Raw genomic sequence first — 21,543 nt, 5'->3', positions numbered from 1 at the left:
CACCTCACCCTGTCCGGTCCGTCGGATAGAATGACGTCCGAGAGAATGTCGATCAACTGGGAAAGGGGAAAGATTGGGCGGCGCTAGTTGGATTACACTAGCCCTTCTTGACGCTGGGCCTGCATGTCACCGCTGTCATTCAGGAAATGCTTGAGGAATGTTTGTTCGCGACGGAGTTGAAGAATGGAGGGGTTCTCTTTTTTTTTTGGTGGTGTTGTTGTTGGAGACGCGTCGCGCTGGTTCGGAGCGGGGCGATAAGTGCTACGGAGAGATTGATAACACTACTCCGTACCCAGTACCCTTTTCCGGGTCATGTTTGTGCAGCTACAATGCTGAACGGCTATTTCCAGGTTCACTGTCTCTGACTCGGATTTTCTTCGATTTATCTAGACTATTTCTGCGGACAAAAAATGGTCAAGTTGATTGGGGGTCGGCCACTATACACTGGATTCACCACTACATATGTGCACCGCTTCCAAACTCACAGCGAAACCCCAAGAAAGTAAGAAAAGAAAATAGGTATATAAACTAAATTCCCCAGAGAGATACCTGCGCTGGTCACCACCAGCCATCGAATCCATCAACTCGTCATATCTGAAACGTCATAAAGGGGTATATGGGTCCATAACCGAGCGTCCCATCCGGGTTCCTGATCGCGATCAAGAAACCAGAGGTCGAACGAAGAGAAATTAAGTATAAGCGACGAAAAAAAAGAAATAAGAACAGTTGGAAAAGTGATAAAGAGTCTGGTGGTCATGATGTGTAAGCTTGAACACAATCAATCTCGCGAAGTTCGCAATGTTGACTCTGTTGACTCTGCTCACAGAGCGCCCATGATCAGAGCCAGAGATCCGGCGACAAGCGCAACGGGCATGCCTGCGGTGTTGACGTGGCCGGCGCCAGTGAAAACAGAAGACGCGGTGGCGGAGGCACTGGCCGAAGGAGCCACGACAAGCGAGGTCGGGACGACAGAGGAGCTGACAGCCACAGAGCTGCTAACCATAGGAGCGCTGGGCGCCTGGGTGGGAATCAGAGGTGCGGACGTGGTCGACGCGCTCGAGGAGGTCACGGTGTCGACATGAACCAGCGTCCGCGTGAGGAAAGTGGTCACCGTCGAGGTGGAGGTGGTGTCAGCGTCTGCGGCGACAAGCTGGGCAGCCGCCAGACAGAGCAGGGAAGAGGCAATAGCGCTGATCTTCATCTTGATGGTTTGGATGGTATAGAGGATTGTGTATGGCTTGAAATGATCAAGTGCCGGGGTCGGACAAGATATATACGTGAATTGGCAATGAGGTGAGCGCAGCTACCGAGTCAAAGGAATGAGTGACAGGCGACGGACAGAGACGCGAATGAGTGAGCGTCTGAGTGACAATGCCGGTTGGAGAAGAGTTTCCGTAGGAGGAGCGCTGCTCGAAGCCGAACGAGTGTGAAACAAATCGATGTTTGATGCGACGCGCCGGGGTAGCAGGAAAGAAAAAGGGACGGCCGTGAGCGAGGCGGACCCGGACCCTAAATAAGAACCCAAAAAGAGCCCCTAGGAAAGTTCGAGGCCATCGGTCTCGAGCCCGTCACAGCCAGAGGCACCGCAAGCCCACAACACGAGCGATGGGTCGGGAAAATTCCTCGGCGAGTCGCAAGGGGCGCTTGGAGCCAAGTCGATTGGCCCTGGGGCCGTCAAGAATGCCCCGGGGACATTACTCACGTCGAGTCGTCTACACGGCGCCTGCCGAGAACAAAATCACGGCGCCACGAAGCTCCGCCAGCACATCCGGTGGCACCGGTACAGTACGTACTGCGTTGGCGGTCGTGGTCTGGGTTGAGGTGGATGAGAGCCCGACTCCTTTCTCGCCTCTGGGTTTTTCTCATGCAGGCTTATCCCGGTCGAGTATAAGGACGATTGGACGTGGGCTCTAGCGAGGTCACTAACCCGACCAGGCCCCGTATTAGCTTTGGTTCCTGAGGGTGTCAGCCCAATGACGAGACAGTTGGATCCGGATCCATGGAAGAGGGGTCTGGCGGTCTTACCAGACAGGGTTTGATGGTCGCGAAGCTAGTCTCACTCGTTTTGACTCGTTTTTTGCTGACCCTTGATTGAGTTCCGAACCCCTGGATCAATTCGGATTCGCCCGGATGGTTCCCAAGGCTAATTTGATTTTCTCTTTCATTCTGCAGTGCTCTTTCTCTGCCCCTCTTCCCTTGCGTTCGTGTTTTGTTTCATCTGTTGGTGCAACATGACGCTTTGTCTGTGTGGAGAGGAGGAAGGTGTTTTGGTTTTCCTTTGGTTTGGTTTGTCTCCGTTTCTTTGGTGGGTGGAAAAGAATTGGAGGTGAAGGGAAAAGGGGAGGAGGGCGTGATGACTGATTAGTGGGCGCTAGGCCGACACTAGAAGCGTCTAAGGCACCCACTCACCCACTCTCTCACCCACTCTCTCCACCCGTTCCTGAGGCAAAGGGAAGCAGTCTTTCTTCCCCTTGCAGTGTGCAATCAAATTAACCGGGGATCCTTTGGGTTGGGGTCCGCTCCAACGCACAACAACAGCAACCACAACAACCACAACAACAAAGCGCCATGTTCCGTAAATTTGTAATCTGGAGCTACTGCCTGACTTGCAGCTACCGTCACACCGGTGATCCTTTGAATACTGGGAGCCTCGACTATCCACGCCCACAAAATAGTGTTGTCCATTGTCGTCCTCGTGGCCGCCCGTGGCATCTCGAATAACCTCAATCAGCCACGACCATAGATCAGGAGTTAGTTGAGACATTGGTCCAATGCACGGACCATAGCCGCATTCAAGCACCACCAAGAACAATCGATGAGCTTAGGATGCGGTCCCCGTGAAGAAAAGGGGGGTCATTGTCACCGCTGTTTTCTTTACACTACGCAGTGCGCACAGTGACTGAGGAGACGGACGAGGTGCTTGGCAAGGACGTACAATGGCTTAGGGGCTCAACATCTCTCGAATGGTGCCATCGAAAGCCGGCCTGGAAGTCTCGGGAGCTACTCGGAAAGGACGGCTATTCAGCACGAGGGTTGGCGTTTGGCTTCCAGGACCAGCCAGCTCGAGAAGAGCCTTGCTCGGCTGCATTTGACCCCGCTTTAGTCCGAGCCTTGGGTCATCGCCATTGCACCAGCTCGCGTGTCGATTTCGTGCTGCTGTGAAGTGGCGAAGAAGCCTGCGGATAACGCGCTGGCGTTGCCAAAGTCTGCCCGATGCCATCAATGACCGCATCGTTGCTGTCGGTCCAAATTAGGATGTACGGTACGACTATTTGCCCCAGCATTCAGAGTCGAATGCTGAAAATCTCTCAAGTCTGTCTTGCCTCTACGTCAGTTGACGCTCTAGGCCCTCTTCAGATCGAGCGATTCCTTCAAGTCCCAAGCAGATGGCCATGAACCCATTCTTGCCATTGGACCCCTCATCCCAGGATCATTGAGTTCAGGAACAGACGCACCTAGCACCTGCAGTGGTATGCAGTGGTGTTCTCTAGAGGAGGGGTAGGGCAAGCCCAACCTCAAAATGAAAGGGCCAGAAGGTTCGACACCTTCAAGGACTCGATGGGAGGGGTAGATACAAGTTTTCCGATATTGTCGTTATCGGCGCCGGGACCCTGCCACTTCCCGATGATGGAAAAGAGAACCCCGCACATCCGGACAGGGTTGTTATACGATAGAACAATTTTTTCCGGGCTTGAGTTGCGGCAAATGACCGCGGCGATAATGGGCCATTCACTGGGTTCGAACCTGCTGCACAGATTGCCTTGACCAAATTTAGATAACCGAAAGCATTCGTGTCAATTGCTGACGGTTGATTGTATATATCCGCAGAGACCAACGATGGCACGAGATGCTCAACTTAAACTTCAAGAAAACCTCATTGAAGCCTGTTAGGGATCGTGACTAGTCTGCTGCTGTGGATAATGGGAATATATTTTCCTTCTGCCTGCAAAGTGTGATTGCCTTGTTCCCAGATCGTTTGTAGAAAGGCAGGACGGGGACCTCGGACGTAGGTGATGTAGCTGATCATGTCCCATTGCTAAGGTTTATTTCGCGAACGAAAAATCCATTGACTTGTGTGAGGAATACTGAAATCAGACCTGGCGATTGGATTTGTAGAACATGTCCGACCGGCAAGAGCCGACTTATAGCTGATGTTCTGTATTCGCAGTCTGCAAGCGAGAGCTCAAGACTGGATATGTCTGTATAAGGGCCTGCAAAAGACCTTCCCAAGGCATTCTTAGTCAGCCGTTAATCAATATTGCTAGTAGTGACAATTGAAGTGGAGATTCTTGGTCGAGAAAGTGAGAAGGCTGCATTTCGAATAAATCCAGCGTAAAAAGTTCTTCATCGAGGAAATCATCGGAGTGTAGTGCTGTGCTTCAATGGAAGTAAAACCAGGTAGCGGGCCACATCATGTTAGTGGGGTAGAAAAGACACGGAAGGACAGAATAGGCATTTGTACTAGGGAACGCTATATTAGTCCTATAGACTCTGAACTTAGCCTTGCAAGCTTTCTACCACGAGACTCGCGGTACACACCCGGTAAACAGTATTAAAAGATCCGGTTTTGCCGGTATACTCTCGTAGTAACCAAGCGGATATCCTTCTTGAGCCCCAGGCTTCATTAACGGCTGTAGGCTGCCCGGTACACTTGAAATGGTCTGCTTTGGTAAAATGTTTTTAGCTCGTCGGCAATAGTAGGTCCTCGCTCAGATATTACTTCAAGGTTCGGACTGATCAAGAGCCTATGCGATGGGTGAATTCTGCGAAGTATCCAAAACTGTTAGGAAACATGCAGCTGGCTTAACGCCTATCGAGGACTGCCTTGATAAAGGCAGGAAGATTGAATCTATTATTGACTTCGTGATCACTAGTTCTAGCGTTTCGAAGAAGCATGACCGTTGCTTTGACTCCCATTGCAGGCTCAGTTTATAGCGGTGGGGCATCGGTCTCATGTTGGATATCAGTGTTAACATGGTCCTAGCATGGCTTGTTCTCGAGCTCGGGAACCAGTTATGAGGTAATAGTCGATGCATCAGCACGGTTGAGAACTGAAATTTCTTGAGGACCTGAAAGCTATCGATAACTGCGTCACTGAGGTTAGGTGCATCTAGCCACTCACCACAGCCACGGAACTCGCTGGCATCATGGATAGGACTCGATAAGGCCCGCTGGAGTTGGTACAGGTGATTTCGTAATAGATCTTTCTTCATTGGCGCATATGATCAAGCTAGTGACCAGCTCCGAAGGCTTGTTAGGGACGAAAAGTGTACGTGTATTTCAAGATAAGCAATCCCAGGCAAGGAAACCCGAGTGCGGTGGTGAGAGCAAATCATGTTGGCGAGTGTGGACCGGTGACTGTTGGGGTGCGGGTAAGGCTGAACAAAAAAACCCACCCAACTCCACATTTTCCATATTTATCCTGGTATCACTGGCTAACGGCGATGGACGACTCCCTTTTCCTTCAGCCTAGACGATCTCCAAGAGAGCATTATTGGTCAACCACAATTTACGGGTAGAGACTGAGACTGGGGATCCATTCCGTCTTGTTTTTCTGAACGAGAGGTGAGAACATCATGTCTTCCAACCTCCAACGTCCTGCAAAACAGGAATCGAACCGCCGATTTCGTTCTTTCTGGCCATGATGAAGGATTACCGCCAGCACCCTCTCTTCCAGAACAGGCTGTCTTTCAGACTGCTGTGTGCAGCGTTCTGCTTTGGGTTCTCAGGTGCCGCTCGGGGTAGAGATACTCATTCCCTTGCATTCGTGAGCTTCAACTGACCGAAATTAGGTCTCGATGGAGGCCTGATCGCCAGTACTGTTGCAGAACAATCCTTTGTCGACCAGTTCCACCTGCACGCCAGCTATCTCAGTGCTTCTGAAGAGGCAAATCGCTTATCCGATATCACGTCTATGGTACACATCGGCAGTTTGCCGGGGGCTATTGTTGCTTTTATCCTCTGCGAGCGCATTGGTATGCTATGGACAATGCGTCAAGCTTGCCTCCTTTGGATCATCGGCTCGGTTGTCTTCATTACATCCCATAACCTTGGACAAATATACGCTGGAAGGTTTATCATGGGGCTAGGCATTGGGCAGTATGGCGTGATTGCGCCTGTTTACCTGGGCGAAGTAGCTCCGCGGCAAATTCGCGGGATGATTGTGGGCATGTACGGCATGTCAGAATACCTGGGAATTATGATAGGGGTAAGAAATAGCGGGCGAATTATGGAATCCGGTCGCTGATGGTATCTAGTACTTTTCCATATGGGGTGCCTCCATTCATATCCCCAGCTCGAGTGCCAGACAGTGGGTTATTCCACAAAGCATCCAAATCATGTGGGCAGGGCTACTTCTACTTTCTTCTCTTCTCTGTGAGGAGAGTCCTCGGTTTCTGTGCAAAAAGAATCGTCCCAGAGCCGCCTTACACTCATTTGCAAGACTATGGAACTTGTCCGTCATGGATCCTGGAATTCACGTTGAGATAGCGAACGCTCAGGCCCAGGTCGAGTTGGAGCACCAGAATAGGTCTTCGCTGCGTGTGTTGGGTGCTATCAAAGAGCTTTTCACAACGAGGGACAATTTGAGGCGTATCGCTTTCATCTTCACTCTTCAATGTCTAGGAGAGTGGTCCGGTCCTAATTCTGTGACAAGTGAGCCAAATATGGTCCTTTCCGACTGTTAACTAGGGATTCATGCTGACCAAGCCTACTTTAGCTTATGCTCCTGAGCTCTTTGAGCTCTTTGGCATTGAGGGACAGTCACAAAAGCTCTTCACGACAGCACTCCTTGGGGCTGTCAAGTTCGCATCTGCGCTGGTTTCCGCTCTGTTCTTGCTTGATGCATTGGGTAGGCGGAAGACGCTTTATCTCGGTCTGATCATCCAGATCTTAGCTCTTACATATGACTCTATCTTCCTCACAATCTTCGCAACCCTGTCGCCAAGCTCGCAACAGGAACCTGCCGTTAGACACGCAGCTATTGGGGCAATTGCCATGATCTACATGACCGGCCTCAGTTGGGCGCTTGGATGGAACTCTATGCAGTACCTCATCCCAGCGGAAACATTCCCACTAGGGGTTCGAATTGTCGGAGTAAGCCTGGTCACACTTTGGCACTACGCCAACCGGATTGGGGTTTCTAAGGTTTGGGTTTAATCCAAAGGACCTTTGTATATCGACACTACACTAACTCACTTAGGCCACTCCTATGATGCTCCTCAGTCACGACTCACTCACGCCCAAAGGCACGTTTTGGTTCTTCACAGTCATATCCCTGCTGGGGCTTTGGTTTGTCTGGGTCTTTGTTCCGGAGACTTCTGGCAAAGGACTCGAGGAGACAAACGCACTATATACAGGCATTCGCAATGCTCAAACGCCAGATTTGACAGTTGATGACGACTCAAAATTGAGTCAGATTGCGGAATTGGCCCGCAACTCTAATCTGACGAGCGAAAGCAGCTCCGATCAATCGGACTGCCACCGGTAGGAGGCAAACCCGCGTATTTCCGTGATGGTTGTGATATATCCGTCTTCACGGCTACCCCGCATTCTTGTACACCGCGAAAAGTCTCGGCGACTCCACATTCCTCCACATCTCATCGATCATTTCCGTACGGAGATATTGGATCTTACCATTATTGTCGAAACTATCGCATCACGCTCGCTTTGATTGGTGAATGCGCCATCAAGTCGCAGCATGGCTGGCGGCTCACCGAATATGATCGCGGAATTTCTTTTCACTCCGAAATCTGTCCTTAAAAGGAGCCTTCGTCTTGAGAAACGCTGACATTTCCATTCCTTTTCACTTTTTACTATCGCTAATTGCAAGTCCTCATACGCAATGACGGAAAAGATCGAGGATCGAGAATTCTACGATTACATTATCTGCGGGTAAGTATATCTACTGTGAGGGGGTGGACATCAACTCATTCAGTACCTTTGATCACGTTTTCAGCAACTTACACTCTTCATTTAGAGGAGGCACTTCAGGATGCGTCGTTGCAGGGCGGTTGGCCGAGAACCCTCAGATCAGGATCCTCGTCATCGAAGCTGGACAACATAACAAAGATCTGGAGAGTGTTCACATGGCTGGGGCGTGAGTGATACGATAAGACGCCTACATGAAACATTATTGATCATGGCTATTTCAGCTGGTCCACCAATTTTGATAAAGAAACGGATTGGAACATTGTCACACGTCCGATGTCTGGTGTCGACAACCGGCAGGTCAAACTAAGCAGGGGTAGGTTCCTGGGCGGCAGTAGTGGGTGCAACGGAACCCTCTGTATCCGTGGTTGTAAGCAAGACTACGATGATTGGGGCCTAGATGGATGGAGTGGCCAAGAGTTTTTCCAATACATGCGAAAGGTTGGTCGCTTTTCGTGATGCTGCCATGCGATACCATTTGCGCTGACACGTGACTACAGGCCGAAACATTTCACTCGAAGCCCTGGTTCAAGGCTAACCACGAGTATCACGGCCAGTCCGGACCTTTGCATGTCGAGCCACACGATCTTGCACCAATCAGCAATTTAATTATGGACTCGTTTATCTCACAGGGCCTTCCACTTGACCATGACATGTTCACAACGGGGGAGACACCCCACGGGTGTGGTCATGTACCACGAACAGTACACAAAGGTATCCGTACAACAAGTGGTGACTTCATTACGAATGGATACCTCCGGTCTAACGTCACAGTTATGGCTGAAACCACTGTCGACAAGGTTTTCCTGGGGCAAGGTTCTGAGGGCTTGAAAGCTGAAGGAGTGATGGTAATCACGCCCGATGGCCCGAGGTCTATTTACGCGAAGAGAGAGATTATCATTTCTGGGGGTGCGTACTGCAGCCCAGCAATTCTCATGAGATCTGGGATAGGGTCGAAGGAGGAGCTAAGTAAGCATGACATTGAATGCAAGGTGGATTTGCCAGGAGTGGGTCAGAACCTCCTTGACCATATGGTATGTTGTGCCTAGGAGAATTCCGAGTTGGTGAACACACGTCGCTCATCAAGTGGACCCTAGATTGTTTTCATATTCTACGAGACTGAAAAGCCCGGCTTGACAAATGATTACCTCGTCCACCACGGTGACAGCTTCGAGAAGAGCTACGCACTCTGGAAGGAGAAAAAAGAAGGGTTCCTTTCAACATTTCCTTTCGGTTGTTTCGCGTTCGCCCGACTTGACGATCGACTCAAGGACGAGCCACTTTGGCGGGATGCACCACGGGAGCCCGGTCGTGACCCGATGGGCTTGACTCCAAAGCAGCCTAACATTGAATTCTTCACCACGGAATGTTATGGCGGACCCAAACAGTACGACCAATTTCCTATCGACCACAAGCATGCATTTTCTATCATCGCGGAATTGTTCTCTCCTCGGTCTCGAGGGAGCGTGGCACTATCTTCGAAGAACCCGCTAGAAAATCCTATAGTGGACTGTAATTATCTTTCGGATCCATTGGACCTCCTTGTTCTCACAGAAGCCTGTCGATTTGCCAACGAGATCATCACTAAAGGAGCTGGAACGACAGACATTATCAAGGGATCGTGGCCGCCCAACCTGACTCATCATACGTACACCAAAAGGGAAGAGTGGATTCCCTACGTCAAAGAGCACGGAACGACCTGTAAGTCAAATCCTACCTGCTTCCAGGCGTGGCCGTACTGATGTTCATTTGACAGGCTACCATGCCGCAGGTACTTGCGCCATGGGCAAGGATGGTGACCCTAACGCCGTTCTTGACCATAAGCTACGAGTGCGCGGGGTATCCGGGTTGCGCGTTGCTGATTGCAGTGTCATGCCAACGCTGCATGGAGGCCATACACAAATGCCTGCATACGGGATCGGGGAGAAGTGCGCTGACCTCATCAAGGAAACTTGGAGTACACCCGCACTAGGAGGAGTGTCAAAGCTATGAGCAAGTTCTTGCGAGTTCTCAAATCTTTTTTTGTCCGTGCCTACTTTACTTCTACATAGTCTCGACTCTTGCGCTGTCCGCCGCTATTTAGCAATATTTATCTATACGTACGCTTTTAATATTTTGATAGTAGCTTTCCTCCAATCCAACTACTGATGTTGTGCAAGCATCTTGAGGTAGAGACACCCAGAACGAGATAGTATCATTCAGTCATGAGTCTTCAATGCACCATTTGCAAGGCATGTGTAGCCACCGCATACCTTGCAGCGACCTACCATGGCAGCCCGGCATCGGCCCCAAGCTTTCGGCACTAGCCTCGCGGTCGGGTCACCACGCCCAATGAGCGGGAAGTAAATCAGCCTTGTGGAGGCTAGCGCAAAGCCGACTGTTCCGCTCTGGCAAAGAATTATCCAAAACCATTTGCCGATGACTCCATAGGGCTGACGACTCTGAGCTAGATGAATCGTGGTGGAGTCAGGAAATGCCGTCTTCACAACAAGCAATTGCGTGCTTTTTTAGTCTGGCTCGGCGTGGAATTGGGGGAGTGTCAGAAAACGAAGCAATTAAAGTTTCGCGAGGCAAAAAGAGGGATATCCGAAAGCAGCCTCAACTGAAAAACTTCATCTGCGGTACTATACGTAAAATGACGATAAAGTTGAAGAGGGAACAATGACTCTTTGAGGGCGTATCTAGGGTTTAGGGTGTTAGTGGACCGTCCTCCAAACTAGGTACACCCTTCCCCCCCAAATCTCTCTCTGCTTCCCCAGCATCGATCTCATCTGCTTGTTTTGTCTCTGACGTCGGCTGCAGTCCACTTCACAAGTCGGCTACATACCAGCCTAGTCTTGTATCTCATCGACAGGCTAGAAATGTCTCAGCCCTTTGAACCTGGCAAATCCCCGGTCCTGCCCGTCGTGGAATCCTCGTCCGAGAAGTCCGGCAAAATGCCAGGGATGGGCAGCAAAGAAAGCCGATTGAAACAGAACATCGACAGCAATTACGCGGATCTGATCTGCGTGGTGCTATGCTTCCTGACGGGTCTCTGCGATAGTTCGGCCTTCAATGCCTGGTCGTGCTTCTTGGCCATGCAGACTGGTAAGTTCTTCGGTTCCCCCCAAAAAAAAAAAAAAAAAAAAAAAAAAAAAAAAAAAAAAAAAAAAAAAAAAAAAAAAAAAAAAAACATTCTTGTTCCTTTCACTTCTTTGTTCACCGCCCCCCGCCGTCTCTCCCCCCTCCTCCCCCTCTCCCGCAGCAATTGTGGAGACTTAACAGCTAACCTGTCTTTGTGACAACAGTGCAGCTTGTCACAACCATGTCGAGCTTGTGTATCTATGGGCTTTGAGTGCACGTTTTTCCAGCCTCAGAAGAAAAGAGGCCCCACTGGCCAGTGAGTGCATCCATTTAGTCTTAGTCATCTTCATCTTTATATTGGAATGTTCTCACTCATCTTACCTGCCGTGTTTCGGAACTCATAGCCGAGTATCCCAGATTCGCCAGCAACAAAATAACCTCTCATTGAATAACCCCCCAGCCCAGGGAGCATCGAATTCATTCCCAAATGCTTTTCCTTACCATCAAAATCCTCCGTCTCGAGATGATCAGGTTCCCGAAGCCCTTCGGACACCATCTTGGCCCATCCCGAGCGAAAACCCAGTATCCATAGAGCTCGCTCCTTCAAGTGCGACTCCATCCATACAGCCAGGCTGGAGCACAGATGCTTCCGACTCACAAAGTAATGGTGGCATCTGTTGGAACGAGCGCAATGATGTAGAATACTGGCTTCCAGATACCCTGGACGCTCAATTGCCCGTGTTTGACTTCCCGGGGAACAACATCCTCTTGAAAACGTCGCTTCCCTCCATTATTGAGACCCATCCAACCTCTGCAAGCCTGCAGGCGCCGGCTATACCTGCGACGTGTGCTACAGCACCGAAAACGGATGTTGTACCTCCAGACTCCCATAATCTGCAAATGGTGTGGCCTGCGTCAATTGTTGAAGCCAACATGATCCCTTGGATTGATATTTACTTTGATCGTCTGCACCCTACTTTGCCAGTTCTGAACCGCGCGGCTCTATTCATCCGTATGTTGGCTCATGAACATCGGAGAAACCCCCAATTCGGCGCAATGTTGTTAGCGCTGTGTGCCTTTTCTCTCACGCAACCCATCGAGATACAGGAGCGTCCGACGTCCTCCTCCCGAGCGAGCCAAGCGAGGTCCATGATGCATGAAGCGACAAAGATGCGGAGCTGTTCTGATTTTGGTGAGCATCCCACCATCGAGGCAGTCCTAACTAGCTTCTACCTCTTCGGTTGTCTTTTTGGTAGCAATCAGCATAATGCGGCTTGGCTTCGCCTGCGGGAGGCCCTGGACCTCGCGGCTACAATGGGTCTCAATAATCCCGATTCGTATCAAAATTTACCTAGCGAGGAGAAAGGCCAGCGACTTCGGACTTACCTCGTCTTATCGATCACCGAAAGGTAGGCTCTCTGGTAGCGCTATGGATTTGAATTTCATGCTAATTGCTGTCCATTTGTGAAGGGCTTATGCATTACAACGCAGGCATCCGATTACCTTTTGGGGTCGGCCGGGGTTTAGTATGCGGCCTGTTCATGACTTCATTCACACTGCCACCCACAGTCTGGTGTCTGGTATCATCGTCCACAATGAAAAGGACGCGGAGGGAATGATGGGGCTAGCCCGCTTGATGGAGTTGTTTGATGCCATTGACGAGGATGTCGTTGACTGCTGGAACCAACAGTGTAGTATCCAAGCCGGTTATTGCGAACAGCTCACAGCAGCAAAGGCATTGGTGATTCACCAAAACCTCAACCGTGTCAGCGAATCGGAGCTATACAAAGGTTACAACTGGTTTGAAAGCTCCAAGTTAGCTCACGGTGGTGATCAAACCCGCCCTACAATTGGGTTAAGAGAGACACAAAGTGCAGATGTTTTCATCACCAAAAAGTGGCTTCAGAACCGGATATGGGTCCTTTGCTCCACTCATGGTTTCTTACGGCCCGTGTCCGAGCACCGTGAGCTCTGTCTTGATTTCGCTGTAACGCTTGCACAAGAGACATTAGATATATGTCGAGCTCTACCTTTGAGCTCCATGGAGGCTCATGGAATAGGCTTGGTATGTGGTAACCTCCTGTTTTAGCTTTCCTATTGTCTGTCTATTTGCTTATTTATCCTGTCTTGTCGTGTTATTGACCGAATTAGGTGGAAAAACTCTATGATATCGTAGTTGGGGCCATCAGCGTACTATACAATATCCAAATGCCTCTCGCCAAGGGCATTACCGTGCCACCTCCCGCGGGCATTATACCGAACATGCAGCTCCCTGTCTCTCATATGTCTAATGGCGGAACATCTCCCAAATCACTAGCGGGGGATTATTTGCTGCTGCTGAACACGCTCCGTGGGGGCAATCATCCTTTCATGGACAAGTATAAGGCACTCTTAAGCTCCGTTCATACGACTAACGATACCTGGGCACCGCAATAGCTTTTTACTACGCCGACTGTGGAAAAAAGCCTACAAACTGTTGCCTTTACCCTATCTGGCTACCCATGCTGCAGTATCATGCTTCGCAGAAACAAACCATTGAGATTGAGTCATTCACGCTCCATGCGCTTAGAAGAATGACGGCGCAGTGAAGCCATATTTCTATGGGCGGGCTAGAAAAGGGGGCCATTGCCGGCCATTGGCACCATACCTTACCCCTCGGCGATGGTGATGATGGTAAACGCTGTCAGTCTGTAGGGAGAGGGTTGTTTGTCTCCCATGCTGTGCCAAAGGTGTACGAGATAGCGTTCTATCGCATTACGCCCGCATTAGATATACTAGATCTGTATCAATAATAAGTCGAGTGGGCTCCAGCGTGTTGATGCCACTAACATAAAATGGAAGTAATGATGGACAACCTAGATAAAAAGAAACTTGTGCTTTAGTGACATATTTTGAGAGAGGGCAATGATAATTGGAAAGTTGAGCTCGAGCTAGCTGGCGGATGACGAGGACGAGTTTTCCCGAGGAACCGCCGGGAGGTGTTGGTCCAGCTTCAAGCTATGTGTTTATAAACGTATACGGCTGCATATTGCAGCGATACGAGCATATTCTGATCCTATATCGCCGTCATGCACTGCCCCCCATCCTTGTCAGATTCCAGGAGCCTTCTCCATCAAGAGACATTTTCTGATCAGACCGAACAGTGGCGCCCATCGTTCCACATCACGGCACCCAGTGGATGGCTGAATGACCCTTGTGGGTTGACATACGATCCCACCACTGGTCTCTATCACCTGTCGTTTCAATGGAACCCTAAGGGAAATGATTGGGGCAATATATCGTGGGCACAATGTACCTCATCTGATCTGCTCACCTGGAAACAAGCCCAGGAGCCGTGCCTGGCTCCCTCAGCCGAGTATGACCGGTGCGGCGTGTTCACTGGGTGCCGGAGACCTGGTACGATCCATGGAGAGTCTGGGGCCCTCACCGCAATATATACCTCAGTGAAATGCTTGCCCATTCATTATGCGCGACCCTATGTGGTCGGCTCCGAATCGATCAGTCTTGCCACTTCCACCGACGGAGGGACAACATGGCAGCGTCTTGAATGCAATCCAATCGTACCAAGGCCCCCTGATCATCTTTATGTCACAGGCTGGAGGGACCCTTTCATCGCCCAATGGCCATTGATCCTACAGCAGCCGGGAGCCCTCGCATCTTCGGATCTGTGTGGGTTCGTTTCCGGTGGCATTGTCGGGGAGACCCCGACTGTCTTTGTCTACTCAGTCAACCCCAAAGATCTGCGAGAGTGGAGCTATGTAGGATACGTGGCTCACATTGGACTTCACACTCGGCCATCCCGGTGGTCGGGCGACCTAGGGGTCAACTGGGAGGTCGCGAATTTCGTCTCGCTAACAGACGACCAGAACCGACCCCGCAACTTCATCATCATGGGGGCCGAGGGTGTTTCCAACCGAGGCAAGCCTCGTAGAAGAGCAGCTAGAGCACAGCTTTGGATGTCTATCGAGACCTCTCCAGGAATCCGGACGCCAGAGCAGCCCCTTGCTACATATGCCTACTCGGGAATATTTGACCATGGCTGCGGATACGCGGCCAATTCGTTCTGGGATCCCGTCACCTCACAGCACGTCGTGTACTGTTGGATCGCAGAAGACAGTCTCCCCGATGACATTCGGCATCGGCAAGGATGGAGTGGGACACTTTCTATCCCCAGGGTCGTGAATCTTGTGACACTGCACCACGTGAAGCGCGCGCGCGGCGCGGATCTCACTGCCATCACATCTATAGAGTCCGAAGCTGATTCCCGAGGGACATGCACCGTTCGCACCCTGGGTATCAGGCCGGACGCTAGAGTCGAGAAGCTCCGAAGCAATGCGCACAGAAGCTACCTAGCGGATATCTTGCTACACAACCCGGCCGGTCAGGGTGCATCGCCAGGCACCCGCGTCTCTCTAACGACGAGCAAGTGGGAACTTCAGGCCGAGATATCCGTCAGAAAGAACTGCAGCCAAGTGGGACTGTTCATAGATCACGGCATAGGTATGGCGCTTGTAATATCGACCATTGGAAATTTCTGGCCTTTTGCTGACGTCTAGCATAGATGCTCAACGCCGTACTACTTTGTTGTGGAACGTAGATCAAGAGACGTTCGTCATCACCCGCCCTTCACCTACCAATCCTGAGATAGACCATGACCCGGAGAGTGCGCCGCATACTCTCTTCACGTATGAGACCGAGCAAGGGGAGATACGGGAGGAGACGCTCCGGATCCATGCATTCTGGGACACGAGTGTACTGGAAGTCTTCATCAACGAGAGAACGGTCATCTCCACCCGAGTCTATCTCATGCCGGCCGACCAGAAGCGGTCAATACTGCAGTTCTTCGCAATGGGACGAGATGTTCAGTCGCAATCTGCGGTGGAGGATAGTCCTGCCGTTCTCTTGGAAGCAAATATATGGGACGGGCTGGCTGCGACATGATCACTGCAAGCGGAGGTGATCGAGGCACATAAGATTTCATCTAAGTATTAATCAATATTATATTCTCTATCATACATATGTGTTTGGGGAATGCTTGATTCACATAAACAGAATGCAATCGTGTCAACTCATGCTCCGAATCTCTATATCAATGACGATGATTCATGAAGATTTAAGGAAAAAGCCCTCGGGGACCAGAATGAGACTCGCCTCGCTCGTTCTTCGAGCGGTGTCCATTTGTGGCCCAAAGTAAGCAATTAAGATATAACCTTTATAGAAAAGGAAAGCCGCAAGGTCCCCCGCTCTCCTTGACCACAAGTAGGCTAGGAAAGCGAATGGGTATCATCAAGTCGTAGGGGCTCCACAACACAGTCCGTCTTCTCGTCCGATGCAAACTTCCCTTGAATATAATGCACAACAGAAAACGAGGTGCACAGCAAAGCTACAGCGAATAATATGAATGAAATTAAATAGTTGAGGAGGTCGGGCATTAGGGAGGTCGGTCAATCATGAAAAGGAGAATGTCACCGAGAAGTTCGCTGCCAGAATTTCCAGCTGGGCAGCGCCTTGTGTCCGTCACGTTTGTAAATACGCCAGTAGTAGACGGGAACACCAGCGATTATGAAAGCGACCACAATCAAGGTCTGCAAAGGTTCTGCAATGACGGCGCGGCTGAGCAGAAACAGACTCACACAGCAGAAGATGATCGGAGTCGAAATCCAGGTCTTGTAAGGTCGTTGCAAGTACGGCTCGCGCACCCGGAGCACGATCAAGCCTAACACCGTGAGAAAATAGAATGTGTAGCCCGCGACTCCGTAGAACGTGACGAGCGTCTTGAACTCGCCGACAACGATATAGACCACAGTGAGAGCACTATTGAGGGCCATCGCATTGATGGGGGTGAACCCGATCTGCGTGCCGGCGCCGCACAGCCGGGAAAGCGACTTGCTCAACCAAGACCGGTGTTGGAGGCGGTTGGAGGAGGAAATGTCGCGAGTCCACAATGTACCAAAGACTTCGGGTAGGTAACCTTCTTTTCCGGCCGCGTAGACCAATCGACCACTGGTGAAGGTCGTGGCGTTCAGGGCACCGAAACAACTTGCGGACACAATCAGTGCGAAGATGAGAGCACCCACGTGACCAAAGACTTTGTCGCCGAACTGCACCGCGATGGTATTGCTCGCTTCAATGGTCGCTTGGGGTAAAACGAGGATGTAGGCGACGTTGGCAAGGATGTAAGATAGAATGACTAACGGCATGGCCGTGTGAATAACCCGTGGCAGGTCGCGGTTCGGGTTTTTGAATTCCCCGGTAACATAGTTGGTCTAGAAGGGCTCGTGTTAAGATTTGCAATGGCATGAGGAGTATAGGAGGGAAGGCATACGTTATCCCAGCCATCGAATGCCCAAAGCCCCGCGTACAAAGCCAGCGCCCATGCGGAAACGTCGATATTCGTACCCTCAAACCAACCAGTCTTCCACTCCTTGTTGGCACTTCCAGTTGAAGAGAGACCTGTGATAGCTACCACTATGCCAATAATTGTGACAGCCAGCAATGCAACGAACTTGAAGAACATGAACAAGTCTCCAATGCGTGCGGCTACCCGTGTAGAGATGCAATTCAGCAGAGTCACAACAAAGAGTCCACCAAAGGCAACGGCCTTGTTTATCCATGGGCTGATGGATTCGACCTCAGCTCCCACTACTGCACGCACGACATACTCTCCGAAAATGATGGCGATGATGGCAGCGCTACCGGGCTTCAACACGAGAACAGCACACCAGGTGAACAGAAAACCCGCCAATTCCCCGAAGATTTTTGCAAGATACACCTGAGAACCTCCATTCAGCGGGATAGCTCCGCCCAGCTCTGCATAGCTGGCTGCTCCGGTCCATGCCAGCAACCCAGCAACCACCCACGCAATGAGCGACGCGCCTGGCGAACCCGCATTGACATTGACCTGGCTAGGAGAGGAGAAGATTCCGGAGCCAATGACCAGTCCAACCACGAGGGACAGACCATTCAAGTAGGTCAAGGTCTTGTTGCGCTCCAGCGATCCGTCAGCGAGGCCAGCCTCTCCGTCCAAGGCGGATGGGGCTCCCAAGGGGGCATACCCGCCCGTGGTCTGCGATAAGGGAAAGAGCGTCGCCCCAAAATCGAAAGCGGAGGAGACTGAGTATGAGCGCGCGGATCGAGGTCGACTGGAGGAAGATTGCGCGGGGAGCTGAGTACTGGATAAAGGATCTTCTTCGTCTAGGGAGAGCTTGCGCGAAGAGGAAATGCCCGAGGGAGAGGAGGAGCAGGAAGATCGAGGACCGGAATCTGGCGATGACGCTAGCGAGGCGAGCTCTAGAGAATCCCGGGGTGGTGCATGGTAACTGTCCGACCTCGATCCGAGGTTGGAAAAGGCTATCTGGGACATGCCTTTCACCAGTGATCAGGGGCGATTAGTATCTTTGAGTGAAGCGGAGGTGGATGGCGAGCAGTGACAGAGCACGGGCTGTGTCCATGCCAATATGAAGGGTCGTGCGATGAGTGACGTTGTATCCGTAATAAAGACAAATAACAAACAACACTAAACACAGAAGAAGCAAAGGACGAAAGAAGAGAACTAGAGAGGAACCAAGTATAATTGGGAGCAAGGGTAGGGTGGAGAGATTTAGAGATGAATAGATGAATGAATGATTAAATCAATAAATCAATGAGTTGAGTAAGTAACTACTTGGGAGAGATGGATGGTAAGTGAAATGAGCACAGACAGACAGGGTGTGTGGTTGCCTCAATCCGGCTTAGTGCCGAGGGATCTCCAGTCCCTGAATTTTAATCAACTTTTTATAGCTTCGCCGGTTTCTACGGGCTACTTTTCCCATGCTCTCGATTCTCTTCTCTCTCCCTTCACCCATGAAGCCCCGAATTTTCAGTCAGGGCTTTTCTCGATACAATGTGTCCTCCATCGGTGGAAGGCTGCTGACGAGAAGCCCCCAATTTCATACCTCTTCCTCTTCCTCCGCCTCCGCATCCTCCGCCTCCTCCTCCTCTTCGCCGCCACCAAGATCACGTCGATGGGTGCAAGTGGCCCTCGTTACAACGGCTGCCGCCGGGATTGGCGCATACATCAGATCTGAACAGGGCTCTGGGTCATCAACCTTGTCTCCCACTCGATTCACCCCGTACTATTTAGTATCGCGGGAGCCCGTGTCATCGTCGGGAAGCATATTCACTCTACAGCCACCTAAGGCAGATGGGAGCAACCGCGCCGTTTATGAGGAAGCATGGACAACGGGGATATGGAGCGTGATGTTCAAACAGCCCCAGCTGCAGATCGGAAGAGATTATACGCCCCTTCCCTCAACCTCGCCAGAGGAAGAGGAGGACGAATGTTTGCGGTTCTTCATCCGGCGAGACCCCCATGGCGAAGTTTCCCGCTATCTCCACAACCTCGATATGGGCGCACCCATAGAAGTGCGTGGCCCGAGGGTCGAATGCGGGATCCCACCGAACACGCAACACATTCTCTTCGTTGCTGGTGGGACCGGAATTGCCCCGGCGTTGCAAGCCGCACACACTCTTCTGCGTCGCACGGATCAGACTCGTAAACCTAGAATTCATATTCTTTGGGCTAACCGAAACCGTGACGACTGTTCTGGGGGAATCAATGACACAGTAGTGGTTCCAGCTCCGCAGAGGTCGTGGTTTTTTGGTCGTTCAACTCCCCCAGCAGCCAGCCCAGCTCCGGTCGCATCGCCCCTCAATCAGACTCGCTCCCTCATTGTTCGAGAGCTGGAGGCTCTCCGGGCACAGTATCCTGGCCAGATGACCGTGGACTATTTTGTCGACGAAGAAGGTAGTGCCATTGGCAAGCAGGCGATCCTGGATTTCACTAAGTCGGTCGGCTTGTCGTCTCCCAAGCCCAGTCAAGACAATCTGATCCTTGTGTCTGGGCCAGAAGGCTTCATCAGTTATATGGCAGGACCTAAGCTGTGGGCCGAGGGAATGGAGTTACAGGGACCACTTCGAGGGATCATCAAAGAGCTAGATCTGAAGGACTGGGCGGTATGGAAGCTGTGAGGACGTTTTATGTACGATAGGAATTTAGGGACAGAGGACAGTAGGTAAAAAACGATGATTCCCACCCCCGCGTAGATAGAAACTAATGTTATGTGTAGGTACAGTACGGTGGATAAATAGTAAGTACGAGTCCAACGCCGTACTTTCTTGACGGTGTGCGGAAAGACAAAAAGTGAGGGCTGTTCTCTGATTGGGGTCCGGCCAGAACAAGGTTGCGGAGTCGCGCTGTTTATTCCATATTCCGTACTGTACGTGCGATTACTACTACGGAATTGCTCACGCATACGTCGTACTACGTACTCAGTCTGCACAGTCAGTCCAAGTACCATGCCTACTCCGTAAAGGCCTTCTCTTCTTCGTAAAGGCGCCATCAATGCGCCATCAACGCGCAGGCGTGCCAGGCGTGCCAGGACAGCCAGCCTTGAGGGGAGGAGGCCATCGACCAGTGTCCGAGGGAAAGGCCGAGGAAAACGCAAGCCTGATCGATGTGTATCCCAGCTTCATTGAGCACAGGAGGTGGTGATCGTGTCCTGTGAGGCGACCAACCGATTAGTACCACTGTACAGTACCTCGTACGTGGATAAAGTTCCGGGAGGAGATCGATGACACGCTCCCATGAACAGGCGGCCACCGCCATTTGGCTCAGAACCCTCTTGATATTGAATTTCTTCTCGCGTAGCGGCTGGAATAAGGCCCTCCGTCCCTTGGAGGCGTTGTGCTCAACCAGCCACCAGCGTAAAGTTTACCGTGGTGCTGACCATAGGCCGTTCACCTGGCGTACGGGCTGGATTCGGGCCTGCGATGTTTTGAGGGAAAGCCAATTCGGAGATCAGGAAGGCAGCTGCCTCCGAACATGCAGGAAGGTAATCGGTACGACCGTCTGGAGTAGCCTAGTGTGATCGGTGCTCTTTTGGAGGGAGGAGAGAGGTCAAAAAACAAAAAGAAAAGAAAAGCAAAGAGAAAAAGCAACAGAAAGAAAGAAAGTAAAAATGTCCAGTCATACCATATCTTCTTTCCAGCCTTTGGAGTCATTGGTTTCAATGAGGGTGTGTGGATGGGTGTGAGACGGTAGTAGAAAGATCGGTGGAGGATGAGCTGAGGAATCTCTGCATGTATGCATGTTATGGATGGATGTACTGTACGTATGTATATAGGCTGGAGACTACTGAACTGGGTAGTATAATTATGTATAGTAAAGTACTTCCTCTTCAGGTCCCGCGGGCCGACCGATCTTCTTCTACTTCTTCTTCCTCCTCCTCCTCCTCCTCCACTTCCTCCTCTTCCTGCAGATCTGACCCGCCGTATTTCCCCCGACCGATGTGTTGACAATTGCTTCAGTGAGAAGCTGACATCACACCGCTGCATGATTGGGCCACGTACAAGTCAATGCTCTAGATCGAGCTGAGCAGTAGCCCTGCAGTCAAGGAAGCTCTCCCGGACAATTGAATGCAAACTGCGCTGACACTTGGCACATCGGGCCATGACGCTGCACAGATTGGGTTCCGAGCATGCGCCAGGAGTGGGAGATAAACCAGATAGATA

General features: G+C 51.1%; 7 protein-coding genes across 7 annotated transcripts; 5 read left to right on the top strand and 2 right to left on the bottom strand.

Moving 5' to 3' along the window:
- Positions 1 to 820: 820 nt before the first annotated feature.
- Positions 821 to 1,201, bottom strand: BO86DRAFT_380617 (uncharacterized protein; the record flags this gene model as incomplete). Its single annotated transcript, XM_025670728.1, has 1 exon — positions 821 to 1,201. One exon carries the CDS (start codon positions 1,199 to 1,201, stop codon positions 821 to 823), a length of 381 nt encoding a protein of 126 aa, XP_025526174.1.
- A 4,119-nt stretch (positions 1,202 to 5,320) lies between these two features.
- BO86DRAFT_433592 (quinate permease) lies at positions 5,321 to 7,811 on the top strand. Its single transcript, XM_025675850.1, has 5 exons — positions 5,321 to 5,741; positions 5,793 to 6,208; positions 6,258 to 6,654; positions 6,719 to 7,146; positions 7,202 to 7,811. The coding sequence occupies exons 1-5, from the start codon at positions 5,642 to 5,644 to the stop codon at positions 7,487 to 7,489; spliced, it is 1,629 nt and encodes a 542-aa protein (XP_025526173.1). The 5' UTR covers positions 5,321 to 5,641; the 3' UTR covers positions 7,490 to 7,811.
- Positions 7,812 to 7,843: 32 nt separating this feature from the next.
- On the top strand, positions 7,844 to 9,954 carry BO86DRAFT_365331 (GMC family oxidoreductase; the record flags this gene model as incomplete). The annotated part of the gene is made up of 6 exons (XM_025670051.1): positions 7,844 to 7,893; positions 7,979 to 8,098; positions 8,154 to 8,370; positions 8,430 to 8,963; positions 9,027 to 9,630; positions 9,686 to 9,954. The coding sequence occupies 6 exons, from the start codon at positions 7,844 to 7,846 to the stop codon at positions 9,919 to 9,921; spliced, it is 1,761 nt and encodes a 586-aa protein (XP_025526172.1). The 3' UTR covers positions 9,922 to 9,954.
- A 1,029-nt stretch (positions 9,955 to 10,983) lies between these two features.
- Positions 10,984 to 13,801, top strand: BO86DRAFT_390466 (CeGAL family transcription factor; the record flags this gene model as incomplete). The annotated part of the gene is made up of 5 exons (XM_025672398.1): positions 10,984 to 11,016; positions 11,217 to 11,308; positions 11,397 to 12,401; positions 12,463 to 13,057; positions 13,144 to 13,801. 5 exons carry the CDS (start codon positions 10,984 to 10,986, stop codon positions 13,426 to 13,428), a joined length of 2,010 nt encoding a protein of 669 aa, XP_025526171.1. The 3' UTR covers positions 13,429 to 13,801.
- A 200-nt stretch (positions 13,802 to 14,001) lies between these two features.
- On the top strand, positions 14,002 to 16,042 carry BO86DRAFT_390465 (glycoside hydrolase family 32 protein). The gene is made up of 2 exons (XM_025672397.1): positions 14,002 to 15,492; positions 15,554 to 16,042. Exons 1-2 carry the CDS (start codon positions 14,061 to 14,063, stop codon positions 15,931 to 15,933), a joined length of 1,812 nt encoding a protein of 603 aa, XP_025526170.1. The 5' UTR covers positions 14,002 to 14,060; the 3' UTR covers positions 15,934 to 16,042.
- Positions 15,993 to 18,648, bottom strand: BO86DRAFT_457314 (putative amino acid transporter). Its single transcript, XM_025677216.1, has 2 exons — positions 17,318 to 18,648; positions 15,993 to 17,258 (listed from the first exon to the last, which is right to left on the bottom strand). Exons 1-2 carry the CDS (start codon positions 18,353 to 18,355, stop codon positions 16,458 to 16,460), a joined length of 1,839 nt encoding a protein of 612 aa, XP_025526169.1. The 5' UTR covers positions 18,356 to 18,648; the 3' UTR covers positions 15,993 to 16,457.
- Positions 18,649 to 18,793: 145 nt separating this feature from the next.
- BO86DRAFT_390463 (cytochrome b5 reductase family protein) lies at positions 18,794 to 20,202 on the top strand. The gene has a single exon (XM_025672396.1). It carries the CDS (start codon positions 18,835 to 18,837, stop codon positions 19,999 to 20,001), a length of 1,167 nt encoding a protein of 388 aa, XP_025526168.1. The 5' UTR covers positions 18,794 to 18,834; the 3' UTR covers positions 20,002 to 20,202.
- The last annotated feature ends 1,341 nt before the right edge of the window (positions 20,203 to 21,543 follow it).

The sequence above is a fragment of the Aspergillus japonicus genome (assembly GCF_003184785.1).
Source record: "Aspergillus japonicus CBS 114.51 unplaced genomic scaffold BO86scaffold_36, whole genome shotgun sequence".
Taxonomy (NCBI): domain Eukaryota; kingdom Fungi; phylum Ascomycota; class Eurotiomycetes; order Eurotiales; family Aspergillaceae; genus Aspergillus; species Aspergillus japonicus.
This window is presented reverse-complemented; position numbering and strand designations above follow the sequence as displayed.

Bases quoted from the DNA above. Each gene is read 5' to 3' on its own strand.
- BO86DRAFT_433592 (XM_025675850.1), top strand. From the start codon at position 5,642: ATGATGAAGGATTACCGCCAGCACCCTCTCTTCCAGAACAGGCTGTCT. The intron at 5,742-5,792 runs GTAGAGATACTC...GACCGAAATTAG, and splicing joins GTTCTCAGGTGCCGCTCGGG to GTCTCGATGGAGGCCTGATC. The intron at 7,147-7,201 runs GTTTGGGTTTAA...TAACTCACTTAG, and splicing joins ACCGGATTGGGGTTTCTAAG to GCCACTCCTATGATGCTCCT.
- BO86DRAFT_457314 (XM_025677216.1), bottom strand. From the start codon at position 18,355: ATGTCCCAGATAGCCTTTTCCAACCTCGGATCGAGGTCGGACAGTTAC. The intron at 17,259-17,317 runs GTATGCCTTCCC...GAGCCCTTCTAG, and splicing joins CATTCGATGGCTGGGATAAC to ACCAACTATGTTACCGGGGA.
- BO86DRAFT_390465 (XM_025672397.1), top strand. From the start codon at position 14,061: ATGCACTGCCCCCCATCCTTGTCAGATTCCAGGAGCCTTCTCCATCAA. The intron at 15,493-15,553 runs GTATGGCGCTTG...CGTCTAGCATAG, and splicing joins GTTCATAGATCACGGCATAG to ATGCTCAACGCCGTACTACT.
- BO86DRAFT_390463 (XM_025672396.1), top strand. From the start codon at position 18,835: ATGAAGCCCCGAATTTTCAGTCAGGGCTTTTCTCGATACAATGTGTCC.